We start from the raw sequence: 17,344 nt of genomic DNA on the forward strand, positions 1-17,344 counted from the left end.
TGTGCACCAAAAGCGGGCCAAACAAGCCGCAACTTATTTTTGGTCCACTTGGATTTTTCTCCTTTTCTCTGTGAAAACGCCCTTAGTTACATGCTTTTGCTTATAATATTTTAAAAACATGTGATGTGTGACTGCAGGTAGTAAACCTTTGTGTGTCTGTTACCTCTCTGTTCCAGTACAGTGATGGCAGTAACGAGCTCTTTGGGCTCGCTGACTCCTCTGCTGTTGACTGCTTTGATTCTGAACAAGTACTGCTCGCCCTCGTTCAGCTTCTCAATGGTGTGCTCGAAGTCGGTGATCTTCAGTGTGGCCACCTTCATCCACTTGTCGGTGCCGAACTTGCAGGCTTCAATGACGTAGCCTGTAAGTCTGCTGCCACCGTCGTGCTCGGGCTTCTCCCAGCCCAGCGTGACGGTGCTCTTGGTGACGTCGATCATCTCCAGCTTGTGTGGCGGCAGAGGCACCTCGCAAACCAGGATGACGTCGGGAGTCTCGCAGGGCTCGCCGATACCATAGATGTTCTCAGGGAGGACCCGGAAGTAGTACAGCATGCCCTCCATCAGGCCGTCAATCTTGTAAGACGTCTTACTGCACTTGGAGGTGACGGTCTTGTAGGCTCTCATGGACGCCTCGCGCCTCTCAATGATGTAGTTGTTGACTGGAGCACCGCCGTCCACGGTTGGGGCTTCCCAGGAAATGGTTGCAGACTCCTTGGTCAGCTCCTTGAGCTTGATTGCTCCAGTTGGTCCAGGAGTATCTAACAATACAAATATATTTGGTTAAAATATAACATTTTCTAAAGCTACTGTATCAAATGAAGTTTGGTTCGTTGAGCAGATTTAGTTACAATGAATAGCAGCTTAGACAGAATTCAGACATTTTAAGCTCAGGCGGATGTCTTGGGAATCCACAGGCCAATTTCGATGATTGACACCAGTATCAAACCCTCAGAGCCAATAAAATCAAAGGATCATCTCAAAATCCCTGTCAACAACTCCATTAGCCAACCACAAGGGGGCATATACAATGGTAGGTTTAAGAGGATAAAATAAATGGAAAAATAAATGTTCTAATAAAGGTCACATTTGAAAAAATTATTTATGCCCTATGGAAAATGTCATATATTTCAATTCACTTCTTGGACATCTTCATAATCTTACCGTAGACCTTGACCAGAATGTTGACTTCCTGTTTTCCGGCAGAATTCTCGGCCACCAGCGTGTATTTGCCAGCGTCGTAGCGGTGGACCCGGTCGATGATGAGTTGGGTGGATGACTTGGTGACTTCAATGAAGCCTCTGTTATGGAGGTCGACACCAGGCTTGCTCCAAGTGATGGCAGGAGCGGGACGACCGGTGACGTTCACGAACAGGCGGAGGGATCCACCGGCACGCAGGCAGATGGTCTTCTTCAGGTCATCGTGGAGCTCAAAGTCAGGAGTTTCTGTGTGAGAGAAGATTATTAATACATGGCTTGCAATGTTGGGAATTTAATACATGGCTTGCAATGTTGGGAATTTAAATGTAACACCATCAAAGACTTGTAGGGTTGCAATGAATAATTTCATTATTGATTAATCTGCCAATTATTTTCTTGAGTAATCGTTTTGTTCTATAAAATAGTGAAAAATGTCCATCCCAGTTTCTAAAATTTGAATTTAATGTCTTTAATTGTCTTGTTTTTTCAATCCAAAACCCAAATATATTCAGTTCAATATGATAAAAACACAGAAAAGAGCAGGAAATAGCATTTTCTGCCAAATTTGCATGAAACATTACTTAACGATTAATCAATCGTCAAAAGAGTTGGCGATTATTTTTCTATCCATCAACTAATCATTACAGCTCTGAATAAATCAATTGTTAAACTCAGGTATTTGCAATCCCTCCGTGCTTTTCAGGATGACTTACCGATTCTCTCCACTGGCTCCGTCTCAGCACACGGTTCACTGAAGTCTCCAGTACCGTTAATGTTGACGCCAGCCACTCTGAAGCAGTATTTCTTGCCTGCAGAAAGTCCAGTCACCACATGCTCTGCAGCACGCAGGGTCTTTTCGTGGACCTTCTTCCATTCCTCTGCACCGGCTTCCTGCATCTCCAGGATGTAGCCCATCACATCAGCGCCTCCGTCCTCCACAGGGCGCGACCAGGCCAGACTGATGCTGTCAGCGTGGGTGTCGGTGATACGAGGGATAGAAGGAGAACTAGGGGTGCCTGAGAGGAGACAATACATGAATACAAATCAGTAGATCTTTGATATCTAGACAGGATTTACTGATATGTAAATAGACATGGTTTCCCCTAAGTCATGTCACAAAAGTCAGATCTATAAAGACCAGATTTAAACATTTAAGATCACTCATCAGATCTTCAGTTGCATTTAATGTTATGCGTTTTGACTTGAACAAACTTGACTTACATTTCGGCGGTCTGCAGACGACATACAGAGAAACCTCGCTGGGTTCGCTCTCTCCAGCCTTGTTAATGGCCGTCACTCTGAACTGGTAGATGTTGCCTTCGGTTAAACCGGAAACCTTTAGCATGGTGTCCAGGTGAGCTCCGTCCCTGTTCACCTTCACCCAGCGGGCGCTCTTTCTCTCGTGCCTCTCCACCAGGTAGTGGATCAGAGGGCTGCCACCATCGCTTTCTGGCTTCAGCCACTCAATGGTGGCAAAGTCCTTTCCTGATGCCAGGATCTCTGGAGTGCCAGGTGGAGATGGCACAGCTGCAGGAAAGGAAAGGTAATCCAGAGTTAGAGGTTATGAATATTTGTTTAATTAAATCTAATTAAGTCCGACTAGGTTTGCTCTCAGGTAGATTTGTCTAGATTTCATCTTAGTGGGATCCTTGTTTGACATTAAAAGAGCAGGATCTTTCTGACCTCAGATATTTTTGGAATATTATTCACAATAATCGGACTGTTTTACTTACTGAAAGTGTTTCTGGCGATCATGGGCTCTGACTGCAGGTAGACTCCAGCTCCGTACTTGTTGACACCCCGGACCCTGAACAGGTACTCTGTGTTCTTGAACAGCGCGGTGATGTTGCAGGTCAGCTCCTTACATTCAGCGTGCATGATGACCCAGGTGAGTCTGTTGGTGTCGCGCCTCTCCACGATATAGTGGGTAACCTCGTCACCGCCGTCCTCCAGAGGAGGCTTCCAGCTCAGTGTGCACGACTCCTCTGTGATCTTGCTGATCTCAATGCTGCCTTCGCATATTCCGGGGGTGTCTGGGAAAAAAACAGGTGTGCTCATAGTTATTCACTTAGGATAACCACGACAAATTAACACTCCCAAGTGTAATCTGTAATGCATAAAACTGAATGCTTGAAAAACAGAGCACTTTCACTTACCGAGAACTTTGACGTTGACCTCAGCAGTCTTGGTTCCGCTTACGTTCCTGACTGTGAGGATGTACTTTCCAGTATCATCTCTGTCGCAGAACTTGATGATGGCCATGGCCCTGGTGGGGGTGTACTGCAGGTGGTACTTTTCACACAACTCCAGATCCCTGTTTCCCTTCGCCCAGTGAGCCTTGGGGTCTGGCCTGCCTCCCACTGCAGCGTCCAGAACCAGATCTGAACCAGCTCTGACCATGACAGTTTCAGACAGGAGTTTGCTGTTCAGCGTAGCCTTTGGAGGCTCTGTTGGGTGGAAAAAAGGAACATGGTTATGAAACAATTCATTCAAGCCATTTCTAACTACTCCAATTGGTTTTTACTATTTGATTTATATTCGACTTCCTGTACAGTGTGTTTTGGTGGTATGGAATCACAATCACAGATAAAGATCTTACCGAAGTCGGTCTTGCACTGTACAGAGCCAGTGGACTCTGAGGGCAGGCTGAAGACCTGGTTGGCATTCTTGGCAATGACTCTGAACTCATAGGGCTCTCCCTCTCCCAGGGCAGTAACAGTGTAGAAAGTTTCGGTCACATTGGTGTAGTTACACTTGAGCCAGCGGCCCTCGCCAGTCAAAGTGTACGGCTTACGCTCAATGATGTAGCCCACGATCGGACTGCCTCCATCGTTCAGTGGAGATGACCATTTGAGGGACACGGTGCTTCTTGTAACATTTGTGACTTCTGGTTTACTTGGTGGATCTAAAAAACAGATCAGACATGTTGAAGCAATCAAGTATTAACTATGAAGCCACTGGAAAGTGTAATCCTTAAAGAGTAACTTCAGTTTCTGTAACCTGGACTCTATGTTCCCATGTTTTTGTGTCTGATGGAACAACAATCTCTGAAACTGGTCCAGTATTAAACCAGAACCAAGCTGTAATGTAACCGTACAGGACAAATGTTCAGCATCAGTTAGCGTCAACTAAAAGTTCTGTTGTTGCTGCTGACAGACTCAGATTATTATTCTAAGAGTCTGACAACATTTTGGAAAGGATCCCTACAGATCAGATTAAAGAGTAAGATCCTTTTAGTTTAACATGAAACAGCCACAAAATCGCCATCAGTGGCAAAGACAGCACTTGATGGTACTACGATGATACTACTGATGGTAAGCATTTGTCCAATAGGGTTACATTGCAGCCCGGTTCACGGCTGCTGGTTACAGCCTTCTCTCAAAACCAGTTTCAAAGATTTGTGTTCACATCAGTTACTTAGACACCAACGCATGGGAAAATAGGGTCCCCCCCGAAGTTACCCTTTAACTGTGTCAAAACTCACCAACTGGGTTTTGAGCAATGGCTCCCTTGGAGGCCTCGCTGGCTTTGCTCAGCCCGCCGCTGTTCATGGCGTACACCCTGAACTGGTATTCCAGGCCTTCAACCAGGCCTTCCATCTTGCAGTAGCACTCAAAGCAAGGAATGTTGTTATCCCTCACCCACAGGATATTGTTCCTCTCCTTCTTTTCAATCCAGTAGCCTGTCACCTTGCTTCCGCCATCATTGTAGGGCTCCTCCCATTTCAGGGTCATTGAGTTAGCAGTAACGTTGAAGACCGTGGGCCTTGTTGGTGGACCAGGAGGTGCTGTGATGAAAAATGTAATCATTACTTTTAGCCAGACTTCTGTGCTCACGTTTTCACACACTTTTACATAACTGAGACATGTAGTGTTCAGTTGTGACTAATTGTTAATATGTGGATATATTCTTCCAAGTAAATAATAATTCCTATTTTTTTTTTTTCAAATTAGTGGAGCTCCTCTACAATCTTTCTATGTTCCCCCAGGCAAGAGCAGAAGTAGCCCCTTTTGGGAATCACTGGTCTAAGAAATGCTTAAAAACATATACATATCTGTTCGTTATTTTTGTATGTTAAATAAGTGAACAAGTTAAAAGGTTTCAGGAGTACAACTTACTGTAGGGATGCTCTGCGACGATTGTCTCAGACTCGGTGGACTTGCTGACACCGAATATATTCTCAGCAGAGACCCTGAATGTGTATTGCATGTACTTTGTCAGGTGACCGACATCGAGAGATGTGCGCTTCACGCTGGAGTTGATCAGTTGCCAGGCAGTGGAGCCAGACTCACGCTTCTCCACAATGTAGTTGGTGATTTTTGTACCGCCATCATCCTCTGGTGGTTGCCAGTTAACGACACAGGACTCGGAGGTGATGTTTGAGATTTCGATGGGTCCGACTGGAGGACTGGGTCTACCTGTGACATTAACTTCAACAGTGAAGGTCTTTGTTCCCGCCACGTTCTCCAGCGTCAGATAGTATTTACCGCCATCTCCTCTCATGGCCTCCTTGACGGAGATGCTGGTTCTGTTCTTCGTTGTTTTGATGGTGACTCTGTCTGTGTTCTTGAGCCTCATCTCTTCCAGCTTCCAGGAGACCTTTGGAGCAGGTCTACCACTGATGGGAACATCGATGGTGAACATACTGCCAGATCTGCATGTGATAAGCTGGTCGGTAATCTCACGGAGGTCAGCAGCTGGTTCAATATGAGGCTCTTTGACCAGTGCGGGAGCCAGAGTTTCCCTGGGCGTGCTGTAGCCGGATTCATTCTTTGCCTTGACACGGAAGTCATACTCATCGCCCTTGTTGAGCTTTTCAATCACATATGTAAGATTAGTGGTGTTACCAACCACTACCCATTTGTCTGTACCCTTCGGTTTAGCCTCGATGAAGTAACCCTGGATGCGGCTGCCGCCATCATGCTCTGGTTTCAGCCAGCCCAGCGTCACAGAGCTATCTGTGGTGTCCACTATGTCCAATCTCTTCGGAGATGCGGGCTCTGCGGTGGCAATGACAGGCTCGATCATCTCAAATGCCTCGCCCACGCCGTGATGGTTCTCGGCGGAGACTCTGAAGAAGTATGGCACTCCCTCCAGCAGGTCCTGGATCTTCAGGATATGCTGCTTGCAATTGCCACCAGACTGCTGCCAAGTGCGGCGGCTAGCCTCCCGCTTCTCAACAATATAGTGCTGGATTCGCGCGCCGCCATCGTTCAAAGGAGGCTCCCAGATAAGTGTAACCGTGCCTCTGGACACCTCCTTGAAGGCGACACCTTGTGGAGGCCCAGGAGTGTCCATCACTTTTACGTTGAATGTAACGGCTTTGCTGCCACTAGAATTCTCCAGGTTAACCGTGTATTTGCCTGTATCGTTTCTTGAGCAGCTATCAATGTTTAAAGAACTATACTCATCTGTAGTTATGATCTCAGACCTAACACCCAGCTCTCCGTCTTCCTTCACCCAGGTGGCAGTGGGAATTGGCTTTCCTCTGAAGTTGACGCACAAGCACACTGAACCTCCAGGCTTGACAATGTGTGTTTGCTTGAAATTGGCATCGATATCTACCTGTGGCGGTGTTAGCCTGTCCACAGCCTGAGCTGGCTCTGAAATCTCCTTTTCCTCGCCTCTACCGATGTGATTAACCGCTGCGACACGGAACTTGTACTCAGCTCCTGTCTCTAGACCAGTCACTGTGTAAGTTGTTTCCGCCACCAGCTCTTCCCTCACGGCCTTCCATTCGGTATCTTCTCCCTTCACCATCTCGATAATGTAGCCTAGGACCTCCATGCCTCCATCTTCCGCAGGCCTGGACCACTCCAAACTGATAGAGGTGTTGGTGGAGTCAGACACGCAGACCACAGATGGAGCACAAGGAATATCCTTTGGCTCGGCGGCTTTGATGGGTAGAGAGACGTTGCTTGGAGCTCCAACACCGGCGTCGTTCACGGCCAAGACACGGAACTCGTATTCCATATCCTCTGTCAAGTTGAGCACCTTATGAGCACATTCGATGATGGGCTTCTTGGTGATCACCTTGTAGAACTTGACAGTCTTCTTTTCTCGTTTCTCCAGAATGTAATATTGAATGGGGTTTCCTCCATCAGATGTTGGAGGAGTCCAGGACAGCGTGATGCTGTCTCCTGTCACATCGGTAGCGTCAGGAGTGCCTGGAGAGTCAGGAGTAGCTGAGGGAAACAATTTTGATAGATTAGTTAACTGTTTGTAAAATATAAAGAACTGTCTTTAGCCTTTCCAACATCCCACTTACTGTATTGCATCTGTGCAATGATGGGGCTGGATTCCACAGGTCTGCCAACTCCAAACTTGTTCACAGCAGAGACCCTGAACTGGTACTCATTGGTCTTGATAAGCTTGGTCGCATTGAAAGTGCACTCCTGGCATTCGTCAGACACCAAAGCCCAGGAGATCTTGGCAGTCTCGCGCTTCTCAATGATGTAATGCGAAATCTCTGAGCAGCCATCGTTCTGCGGTGGGTTCCAGGACAGAGTGCACTTACCCTCGGAGATGTTGCTGAAAGTGATGGGTCCTACTGGCTCCCCAGGTGTGTCTGCATCAGAAAGGTGTGTGACAATGAAGTTAGAACATAAATAAATAAAAACAGTGGTGTAAAGATAACAACTGCACTATATTATAACGAGATAAATATCAAAACTACGTACCTTGGACTTGAACAAGGATGTCCTGCTTTCTGCTTCCAGATCCGTTTGTAGCCTCCACAGTGTAGAGGCCGCTGTGTGTACGATCAGCATCTCTGACAAACAGCGTGCTGGATCCAGCTATGTTGATAATATCCATCATCTTTTTGGTAACCACAACACCGTCTCTGTACCAGACAACCTTGGGAACAGGGCGTCCAGTGATGGTCACCTTCAGCCGGATGTTGTCTCCCGCCTTGACTGTCAAACCCTCAAAGTACTCTGGGCCAAACTCAATGTTTGGACAAGCTAGTATATTGGAAAAGGGAACGCATTAGTACAGGATGTATCTTAAAACATACTCAGCATTGAATGTCAATAAAAGCACTGTTCTTAAATCATTTACTCATCCTGAAGTTCAAACTGCTAATATTATCACAAGCCACCTTCTTTATGAAAGCAAATAAGAGACATAAGTATGTGAATTTAAACAGCCACTGAATACTTACTGAATAAATACAGATCCAAAAATTCAAGTTAAAATAATTCAATCAATCGAGCCTGACTGCAATTGAACCGAATTCTGGAACATGGTCTGCCTTTATTCGACAGTGGATAGACAGGAAAGGGGGAGAGAGATGGGGGATAACACGCAGCAAAGGGCAGCAGGTCGGACTTGAACCTGCGCCGCTGCAAAGGACTCAGCCCACATGGGGCGCACGCTCCCACTGGGGGAGCTAGAGGCCGCCCCAGATACATGGTTTTTCAAATTAAAATATTAATATAACGTATTCAGTGGCTGTTAAAATTCAAATACTTAAGTCTCTTATTTGCTTCCATACTTCTCTGCCCTCCATGTGTTTGCCTTTCATTACTCACCGTTCTCACTTCTGACCACAATCAAGCCAGAGGAGTTGGAGGGAGGACTGACGACACCAATGGCGTTTCTTGCGGTCACTCTGAACTCATAGCGTTCATTTGTTGCCAACCCAGTGACAGCGTACTGGCAGTCATGTACATCAGTCAAGTTGGCCTTAAACCAGCGGCCTTTTCCTTGCCGTTTCTCAATGCTGTAGCTCGTAATCTTGCTACCACCATCACGTTTAGGTGCATCCCATTTCAGTGTCACTGAGTCACTAGTCACATCGATGTAGTCGGGCTGGCCAGGAGGATCTGAAAGACATGAGATGTGTCTTTTTAAAACATCAACTTACATATATCATCAATGGAACTTTCACAATAAAGTGTATTTTATAGAAATATTTTCACAATAAAATGTATTTTATAGAGATTGTTTTACAGTAAAGTGTATTTAATGGAAATATTTTCTCTATAAAATACTATAAAATATCACTAAGTGCTTTCATTCTAGTCTGATTTTGGAACATAAATGAGTTTGCTAAATGTATTATCATTCCAACATGCAGTATGTTTGAAGTGTAACAAAGTAACAAAATAATGTCTGAAAGGTCAGAATCTGCACTCACCAACAGGACTGACAGCCATGGTTGGCTTGCTCTCGTCACTCATTCGGCTGAAGCCAGCATCATTCTGTGCGTAGACTCTGAAGGAGTACTCAAGGCCTTCAATGAGCTCTGGGATCCTGTATTCTGTTCCTTTGACCACCACTGTGTTCACCTTTTGCCACATGATGCTGTTCATTTCCCTCTTCTCCACATGGAAGCCCTGGATGGGCGTCCCGCCGTCATAAATGGGTTGCTCCCATTGGATGGTCATGCCATCGTTTGTGACGTTGAACACGAAAGGCTTGCCCGGTGGTCCTGGAGGCCTGAACTGGTGCTTGGCAATGACCGACTGTGAAACCAGAGGCTCGCTGACACCGTATCTGTTCTCAGCGCACACTCTGAACTGGTACTGGACACCCTTGATCAAGTTGGGGACCTTGAACTCAGTATTCTGTACACTGGAGCACGCCATTTTCCAGTCTGACTGCAAGGTGTCACGCTTCTCTACACTGTAGCAGGTGATGTCTCCACCGCCGTCATCATTAGGTTCGTCCCAGGAGATCATGATGCTCTCAGCTCTCACTTCATCCAGACGGATGGGTCCAACAGGCTTTGATGGTGGTCCGAGTGTGATCACATGGATGTGGAAGGATCTCCTGTTGACCTTATTGTCAAGTGTCAGGGTGTACTTACCCTCGTTCTCCTTTATGACATTCTTAATCATCAGAGTTGCTTTGTTTTCTGTCTTCTTGAAGCGGATTTGGTCGCTCTCCTTCAGAGGCAGGTTGTCCTTTAGCCACAGGATAGAAGGTTTGGGTTTACCTTTGTATGGGAGCTCAATGTGCACGTTGTGACCCAGACGAACGTTGATGCGGCCATCCGGGTACTCCGCAAGGCTCGCCTCAGGTGTGATAATGTAGTCGATGACCTTAATAGGCCCAATCTCAACAAAGTCTCCCCGTCCCTTCTCATTCCTGGCGGCAACTCTGAAGAGCATTTCCGAGTGCTCCTTGAGTTTCTTGACCTCAAACTCACACGTTCTGCTGGCTCCTCCCAATGACCATTCCTCGTCCTTGAGCTTCTTTTCAATGACGTAGTCAGAGATAATGCTGCCCCCGTCATAATCGGGCTTCAGCCACTGCAGAGTGACAGATGTTTTGGACGAATCCTTCATAGAAACCTCCTTGACTGGTCCTGGAGTCTCTGTTGCCTTCACAGGATCAAGTGTTTCACACGGATCACCAACACCGTTCTCATTCTCTGCTAACACGCGGAAGAAGAAGGACGTCTTCTCGGAGAGGTCTTCGATGGTGTAAGTTGTTTCTGTGCATTTGCTTGTAACTGCAGAGTAGGATCTCTTGGATGAGTCCCTCTTTTCAACAATGTAGTTTGTGATCTCGGCACCACCATCGAGGAGTGGAGGCTCCCAGCTGAGAATTACCTTTCCACGTGTCACCTCCTTCAGGACTAGGTTCCTGCACTGAGCTGGAGTATCCTGGACCTTCACGGACAGCGTCAGCGTCTTTGGCTCTCCCACACCGTTCTCTATCTTCACGGTGTACTTTCCGGTGTCGAGTCTGGTCACCTCACGCATAACAAGGACTGTGGTAGTGTCGGAGTGGTGGAACTCATATTTTGGGTCGTGATCAATGCATTCTTCTCCCTTACTCCATGAAGCACTGGGAGCTGGTCGGCCCTTCAGAGGAACAGACAGCTCCACATCCTTGCCAGCCTTCACGATGTAGTGAGTTCTCATTGCCACATCTGAGTCAACCTGGGCCTCCTCTGTGAAAATCATAAAAAATCAAGGTCACACAGGGACTGCTACATAGTAGCAACTAAGGGTGGGTGAAAAATGTATACAGCATAGAAGGGCTAGGTATCGCCACTGAATCGATAACATTTAAATTCAATATCAATTAAGTTAGGAAAATTTCAGTTCCAATACCAGTTTAGCTTGGATATAAAATAGATTCTCAGAGAACTTCTGTGTAAATTGTGCAGTACAAAAAAAGTGCAAAAGTACCGTGATAATATCATATTGTGGGGCCTCTGGTAATTCCTCCCCCTATGAGCAACATAAACTGAACACACTTGACATTTTAATCTCAGTAATTAGTTTACCCAGGATATCCTTAGCTTGCACAGGCTCGGTCATCTCCAGCGGCTCTCCAGGGCCGGCACAGTTGACAGCAGTGACTCTGAAGAAGTAGTTGACGTCTGGTTTTAAGTCGTGAACTGTGTATTCTGTTGTCTTGACCTCTCCCTTAGAGGTAATCATAGCCCATTCTTCCTCTCCCTCAACAAGCTTCTCCAGCATGTAGCTGATGACCTCACTGCCTCCGTCCCATTCGGGCTTGAACCAGCCCAAAGTGATGGACGTCTTGGTGGAGTCCACCACCTTCAACTTGCAAGGCTCATCTGGTGGATCTGTAAGGCAAGACAAGGCAATGCAGCTTTATTCAAAGATCACATTTCAGCAACAAGACAATTCAAGGTGCAGTAACACTTTACACTACATTACATTTCATTTAGCTGACGCTTTTATCCAACACGACTTCCAAAGAAGGAGGGATAGAAAAGGAAGGAAGCGGTGGGGAAATTGGAGTACTTTAGAAAAACATCTCCAGACAAACGCAAATGCTCTTTGTCAATGAAGGTTCGACAACAATGAAGTGAAATTCAAATAAGAGTTTTGTTGTCTCTGTTGTGTATTCTTGAGCCAAAGGAAAATAGAGGGCTTGACAAGTTTGGAAAGTGATGATTTTGATTGTGTTTGTGGAAAGGATCAAGCGACTGAAAGCATCAAGGAGTGCAAAACTGGGTTCATTAACCAGAAAGAAAAATTAAATCAAGCCATTAATGGAAATGTTTGTAATGTGGAACTGATGAAATGTAAAAAGGAAACAGAGTTTCAAGACTTGGGGCGCTGTAAACAAAATATATTTGTTTTGTGGTGTACTTTTACGGAAGAGGATTAGGGCCAGTATGATAAATGTTTTTTGAGTTCTAGAGTCTAAAGTCAGAATTCTGGGTTTAAAGTCACATTTTTTTAGAATTTCAGTTTAAATACTTATTGTTTATATACTGTCTGTTAATATAAGGGTGTTTATTGTGTGAATATGTTTGATTTATTACTATTATTATTATAACTAATTCTATTTTTCTATTTCTTATACTTTATGTATATTTTTCTCCTATGTCTACTTAATGTGTATTTGTGTTATTCTGATGTGTGTACATTTTCTTTTTGAACTGCTGTAGCACAGGAATTTCCCCAGTGTGGGATTAATGAAGTCTATCTGATCTTAAAGTCAGAATTCTGGGTTTAAAGTCACATTTTTTTTAGAATTTCAGTTTAAAGTCATAATTCTGACTTTTTAATTCTGAGTTTAAAGTCACATTTTAAAATTCTGAGAAAAAAGTCTGAATTTTGGTGTTTAACTCAGAACTCAAATACATTTTTCATATTGGCCCCTAATCCTCTTCCACTCCAAATCTGTAAAAGTTATACTACTTACCAACTGGGTCAGCAGCCTTGTAGTAGTCTGACACTTCAGAGAACGGTCCCTCTCCGGCCATGTTAATGGCACAGACGCGATACTGGTACTCATTTCCTTCTGTCAGATGGTAGACGGTCTGTTTGATGCCAGGTATTGGGTCTTTGTAAACTCGGATCCAGCGCAGGCTCTTCTTGTCGCGTCTCTCCAGGTAGTAGCCCGTGACCATGCTTCCTCCGTCTACACCTGGTTTGCCCCATTCTACCACCATGGTGGATTTGGTGATGGTGTTTACCTCAGGAGTATGAGGCTGCCCAGGAGTTACTAAAGAAATTTATAAAAAAAAAAACATGTTAAGAAAATGCCAATGATAACATCAGTAACAATCTTGATGAAACATAAATTTCCCTAGAAGACAAGTCTTTGAAACACCATATAAAATGTCTTAGGAAAAGACTCAGGGTAAAGTTAGGTTTCTTTTATAGAAAGAAATGCAGAATTCTTTTTTTTTGGTGCAAGGAAAAAACTAATTCAAGCCACTAGGGATGTGGTTTGATGCATTGTGAATCGGTCAAAACTTACCAAAGGCGTTCTTAGCGATGACTGGCTCCGACACCAGTGGCTCTCCAACTCCAAACTTATTAACACCCATGACGCGGAACACATACTCGTTTCCACGCAGCAGCTTGCTGACGGTGACGTGTGTCGCCTCCAGATGGTCTGAAACTGTCGACCAGACCACTCGGCTGGTTTCGCGCCTCTCAACAATGTAGTGGGTCACTTTGAAACCTCCCTGGTCAGACTCAGGAACAGGCTCCCAGCTGAACATTATCCTGTCTGCCGTGATGGAGTTGAAGTTAATGAGGCCTGCTGGGGGTCCGGGTTTGTCTAAGGAAGAAGAGCATATGAGCAATTCAATTTCAATTCAATTTTATTTATAGTATCAAATCATAACAAGAGTTATCTCGAGACACTTTACAGATAGAGTAGGTCTAGACCAAACTCTGTAGTTTACGAAGCCCCAACTATTACAGTGGTTGCCTCAAGAGCAAGCATTAGCAGTAGCTATTGCGACAGTGGCAAGGAAAAACTCCCTTTTTTGTTAGGAAGAAACCTCGGACAGACCCAGACTCTTGGTAGGCGGTGTCTGACGGCACCAGTTGGGGGAGTGGTGAATGGTGGCAATAATAGTCACAATAAAGATAGTGAAACAGTGATCACAATGGTAGTCGTAGTAGTTCATGTCATAGTAGGGTGCAGCAGGGCGTTACGGGGTGTAGTGTGGCACAGCAGCCTGGCTGTGCCACAGCAATAAATAGCAATAAATACAAGAATGATGGAAGACTGTTACATGAGAGCATCTCAATTTAAATTGGATATAGGAATTATGCAAATACTAAGGGAAAATACCTAGGATTTCAATCTTGATGGTTGCAGATGCTGAGCCCAGAACATTCTTGATCTTGATCTCATATGAGCCCGTGTCGAAGCGAGCTGCGTCCTTGATCAGAACAGCAGAAGAGTCTGTTGTGCTTTCAACAGACAGCTTAGAGCTTGATACTAGCTCCTTTCCATCCTTGAGCCACTCGATGGTCGGCAGAGGCTTGGCAATGATTCCGACTCTGAGCTTAACTGAAGCTCCGGCCTTGAACTGAACCACATCCAGGTACTCTGGAGGGAGGTCAATGGTTGGGGCGCCTGCAGGACACAAGATAATGATATAAGTTATGTACAAATACAGTATATCCAAAAAAGTAAACAAGACATTTAAAGTTCTAGAGCTGTTACAATTAGATGAGTAATCAATTAGTCAATCGACAGAAAAATCATTGCCAACTATTTTGATAATTGATTAATTGTTAAAGTTATTTTTCATGCAAAAATAACAGAAAATGCTGTTTTCAGCCTCTCAAATATGGAGGTTTCCTGCTCTTTCTGTTTTATATTATATTAAACTGTATACTATATTTGGGATATTGAAAATAATCGTTAGTTGCAGCCCTAATGTAAACAGATTTAAATCAAAAACTCACCAGTTGAGTCCACACAAGTGACTGGGCCAGCAATGAGAGATGGGTTGCTAACGGACCCGACAGCATTCTTGGCGTATACTCTGAACTCGTAAGACTCGTCCTGGTTCAGTCCAGAGACAGTGAAGCCCATCTCGATGATGTTCGCAAAGTTGGCCTTAACCCATCTGTTGCTGTTAGCGTCCCTCCTCTCCACGCTGTAGCCGGTAATCTTACTGCCGCCGTCGTACGGAGGCCTCTGCCAGGCCAGGTGGACCGAGTTCTTGGTGACTTTTGTGATGTGGACATTTGCTGGAGGCTCTGTTAGTTAACATTAAAGTGGAAAAGATGCAATTTTAATAAATAATAATCAATAATAATAAACATCTGAATGTGTATTTTGAACGTTTTTTACCAATAGTCTATAAGAAGACATGTTATGAAAGCAAAATAGCCCAAAAACTCAAAATTTTAACATATGTCTGCCTGTTTTGTCTCCTCTTAAAACTGCAGATAGAGAGCCAAGTTAAATAAAACTTACCGCAGGCATCAATTGCAAGCACCTCTTCGGAGGTCTTGCTCAGCTTTCCAATACCAGCGGCATTTTCAGCGGCCACCTTGAATTCATAGATAAGGCCAGGGCAGATGTTTGTGACTCGCCACTGGTTTCCTGAGATTGCGGTTTTGTTGACCTTCTGCCAAAGGATGCTACTCCTCTCCTTCATCTGGAGATGATATCCAATCACAGTGTTTCCACCATCGTTGACCGGCTCGTTCCAGCAGACTGTCAGACTCTCTCTGGAGACGTAGCTGAGCCATGGTGTAGATGGAGGTCCAGGAATGGCTGCAATGGACAGCACACATGTTAAAGTTTATTCAGTAATATTATCCATAAAAACACAAGTCACAGGAAATGGTTAAAGAGTACTTACTGTATGGAAGTTTTATCATGATTGGCTTGGTGTCAATATGGTCACTGACCCCTAAGCGGTTCTCAGCCTTGATTCTGAACTGATACTCCTCTCCCTTGGTCAGCTTTGTCGCCTTGATTGAGCTTCTGGCAATGCTAGTTGACACCTCTGACCAGTTAGGAGTGCTGGTTTCACGTTTCAGAACAATGAAGTTGGTAACAGGACTGCCACCATCGTATTCTGGATAAGCCCACTTCAGACATACTGAGGTCTCTCCGATCTCTCCAATCTCTACTGGACCAATCGGAGGTCCAGGTCTGTCCAGTACAACGAAGATGATAAAGATCTTGGTGGTTCCTCCGGCATTTGAGGCAGTGACTTCATATTTGCCAGCGTCAGCTGCAATGCTTTCATTCAGGGTGATGAATAAACTGTCTGGGGTTACTTCTGTTAGCAGCCTCTTAGATCCCTTGATGACAACATTGTTCTTGGACATAGTCACCTTAGGCATGGGTCTGCCGGTGAGCGGAATCTCAAAGGTCAGGTTGGCTCCTGCTCTCACATAAACTGTATTCTTGGGGTAGTTCTTCAGGTCAAACTCTGGAGCCTCTGTTGAAAAGAAATAAGACATAATTAATAATTAATGTAATTTAAAACAAGTACACCCATCAAAAATTTCAGAAATTCTAGAGCTGCAAAGAATAACTGATTAGTTGTCAACTATTAAATTAATCGCAAACTATTTTGATAATCAGTTTGAGTAATTTTTTCTATGAAAAAAACTTCTCTGATGTCAGCTTATTAAATGTGAATATTTTCTAGTGTCTTCTCTCCTCTGGGACAGTAAACTTAATATCTTTGAGTTGTGGACAAAACAAGACATTTAAGGACATCATCTTGGGCTTTGGGAAACACTGTTCCACATTTTCACCATTTTCTGACATTTTATACACCAAACAACTAATCGATTCATCCAGAAAATAATCAACAGATTAATCAACAATGAAAATAATCGTTAGTTGCAGTCCTAACAAATTCCATGTCATTTTAAAAAAGGATCTGAAAATATAGAGCTTTCATTGTATTTATTATTTATATTATGTATTATCTTTGATTAAAAAACAAAACAAATCCATCTGTAGAAATAGTATGTACTAAGTGTTTTCTTTATGCACAGCAACTTGTTTTCTAGGGACAATAAACTTAATCTGTATAACAACTCATATCAAAATATAGAAGTAAAGATAATACCGTGTATTTCCTTGACAATGACTGGTACGATCATCTCCTTCGGTTCACTGAGTCCAGCATGGTTCTCAGCACGGACTCTGAAGTAGTACTCAGCACACTCCCTCAGGCTCTTGATAGTGTGGGTCATGGTCCTCACAGTGGCACACTTCACCCACTTGGTCTGTCCCTTCTCCAGGGCATCAATCAGGTAACCAGTGACCCTGCTGCCACCATCGTATTCTGGTCTTGTCCAGGCAATGGTAACGCTGTCCTTGGTAACATTTGCAACTCCAAGTTTCATGGGCATACTTGGTACCTCTGTAACAGACGGTATAACATTAATGTAGCACATTTTGTCAAATGGTAAAGGTTGTAT

General features: G+C 44.4%; 1 protein-coding gene across 4 annotated transcripts in view; it reads right to left on the minus strand.

Moving 5' to 3' along the window:
• The window catches only part of LOC116060878 (titin-like), a 280,598-nt gene that overhangs the window by 13,874 nt on the left and 249,380 nt on the right, over positions 1-17,344 (minus strand). For 3 of the 4 annotated variants that reach the window (XM_036003988.1, XM_031314638.2, XM_036003990.1), the window contains 21 exons: positions 16,990-17,286; positions 15,760-16,347; positions 15,369-15,671; positions 14,852-15,148; positions 14,229-14,516; positions 13,401-13,706; positions 12,840-13,142; positions 11,443-11,748; positions 9,340-11,103; positions 8,732-9,025; positions 7,877-8,161; positions 7,465-7,764; positions 5,315-7,381; positions 4,681-4,983; positions 3,796-4,101; positions 3,353-3,643; positions 2,930-3,229; positions 2,418-2,723; positions 1,910-2,212; positions 1,161-1,442; positions 164-757 (listed from right to left, as the gene is read on the minus strand). In XM_036003988.1, the coding sequence (XP_035859881.1) occupies positions 164-757; positions 1,161-1,442; positions 1,910-2,212; positions 2,418-2,723; positions 2,930-3,229; positions 3,353-3,643; positions 3,796-4,101; positions 4,681-4,983; positions 5,315-7,381; positions 7,465-7,764; positions 7,877-8,161; positions 8,732-9,025; positions 9,340-11,103; positions 11,443-11,748; positions 12,840-13,142; positions 13,401-13,706; positions 14,229-14,516; positions 14,852-15,148; positions 15,369-15,671; positions 15,760-16,347; positions 16,990-17,286 (10,083 nt within the window). The remainder of the gene's footprint in view (positions 1-163; positions 758-1,160; positions 1,443-1,909; positions 2,213-2,417; positions 2,724-2,929; positions 3,230-3,352; positions 3,644-3,795; positions 4,102-4,680; positions 4,984-5,314; positions 7,382-7,464; positions 7,765-7,876; positions 8,162-8,731; positions 9,026-9,339; positions 11,104-11,442; positions 11,749-12,839; positions 13,143-13,400; positions 13,707-14,228; positions 14,517-14,851; positions 15,149-15,368; positions 15,672-15,759; positions 16,348-16,989; positions 17,287-17,344) is intronic. The other variant, XM_036003989.1, reaches the window with a different exon arrangement.

Source organism: Sander lucioperca, chromosome 8, assembly GCF_008315115.2.
Source record: "Sander lucioperca isolate FBNREF2018 chromosome 8, SLUC_FBN_1.2, whole genome shotgun sequence".
Taxonomy (NCBI): domain Eukaryota; kingdom Metazoa; phylum Chordata; class Actinopteri; order Perciformes; family Percidae; genus Sander; species Sander lucioperca.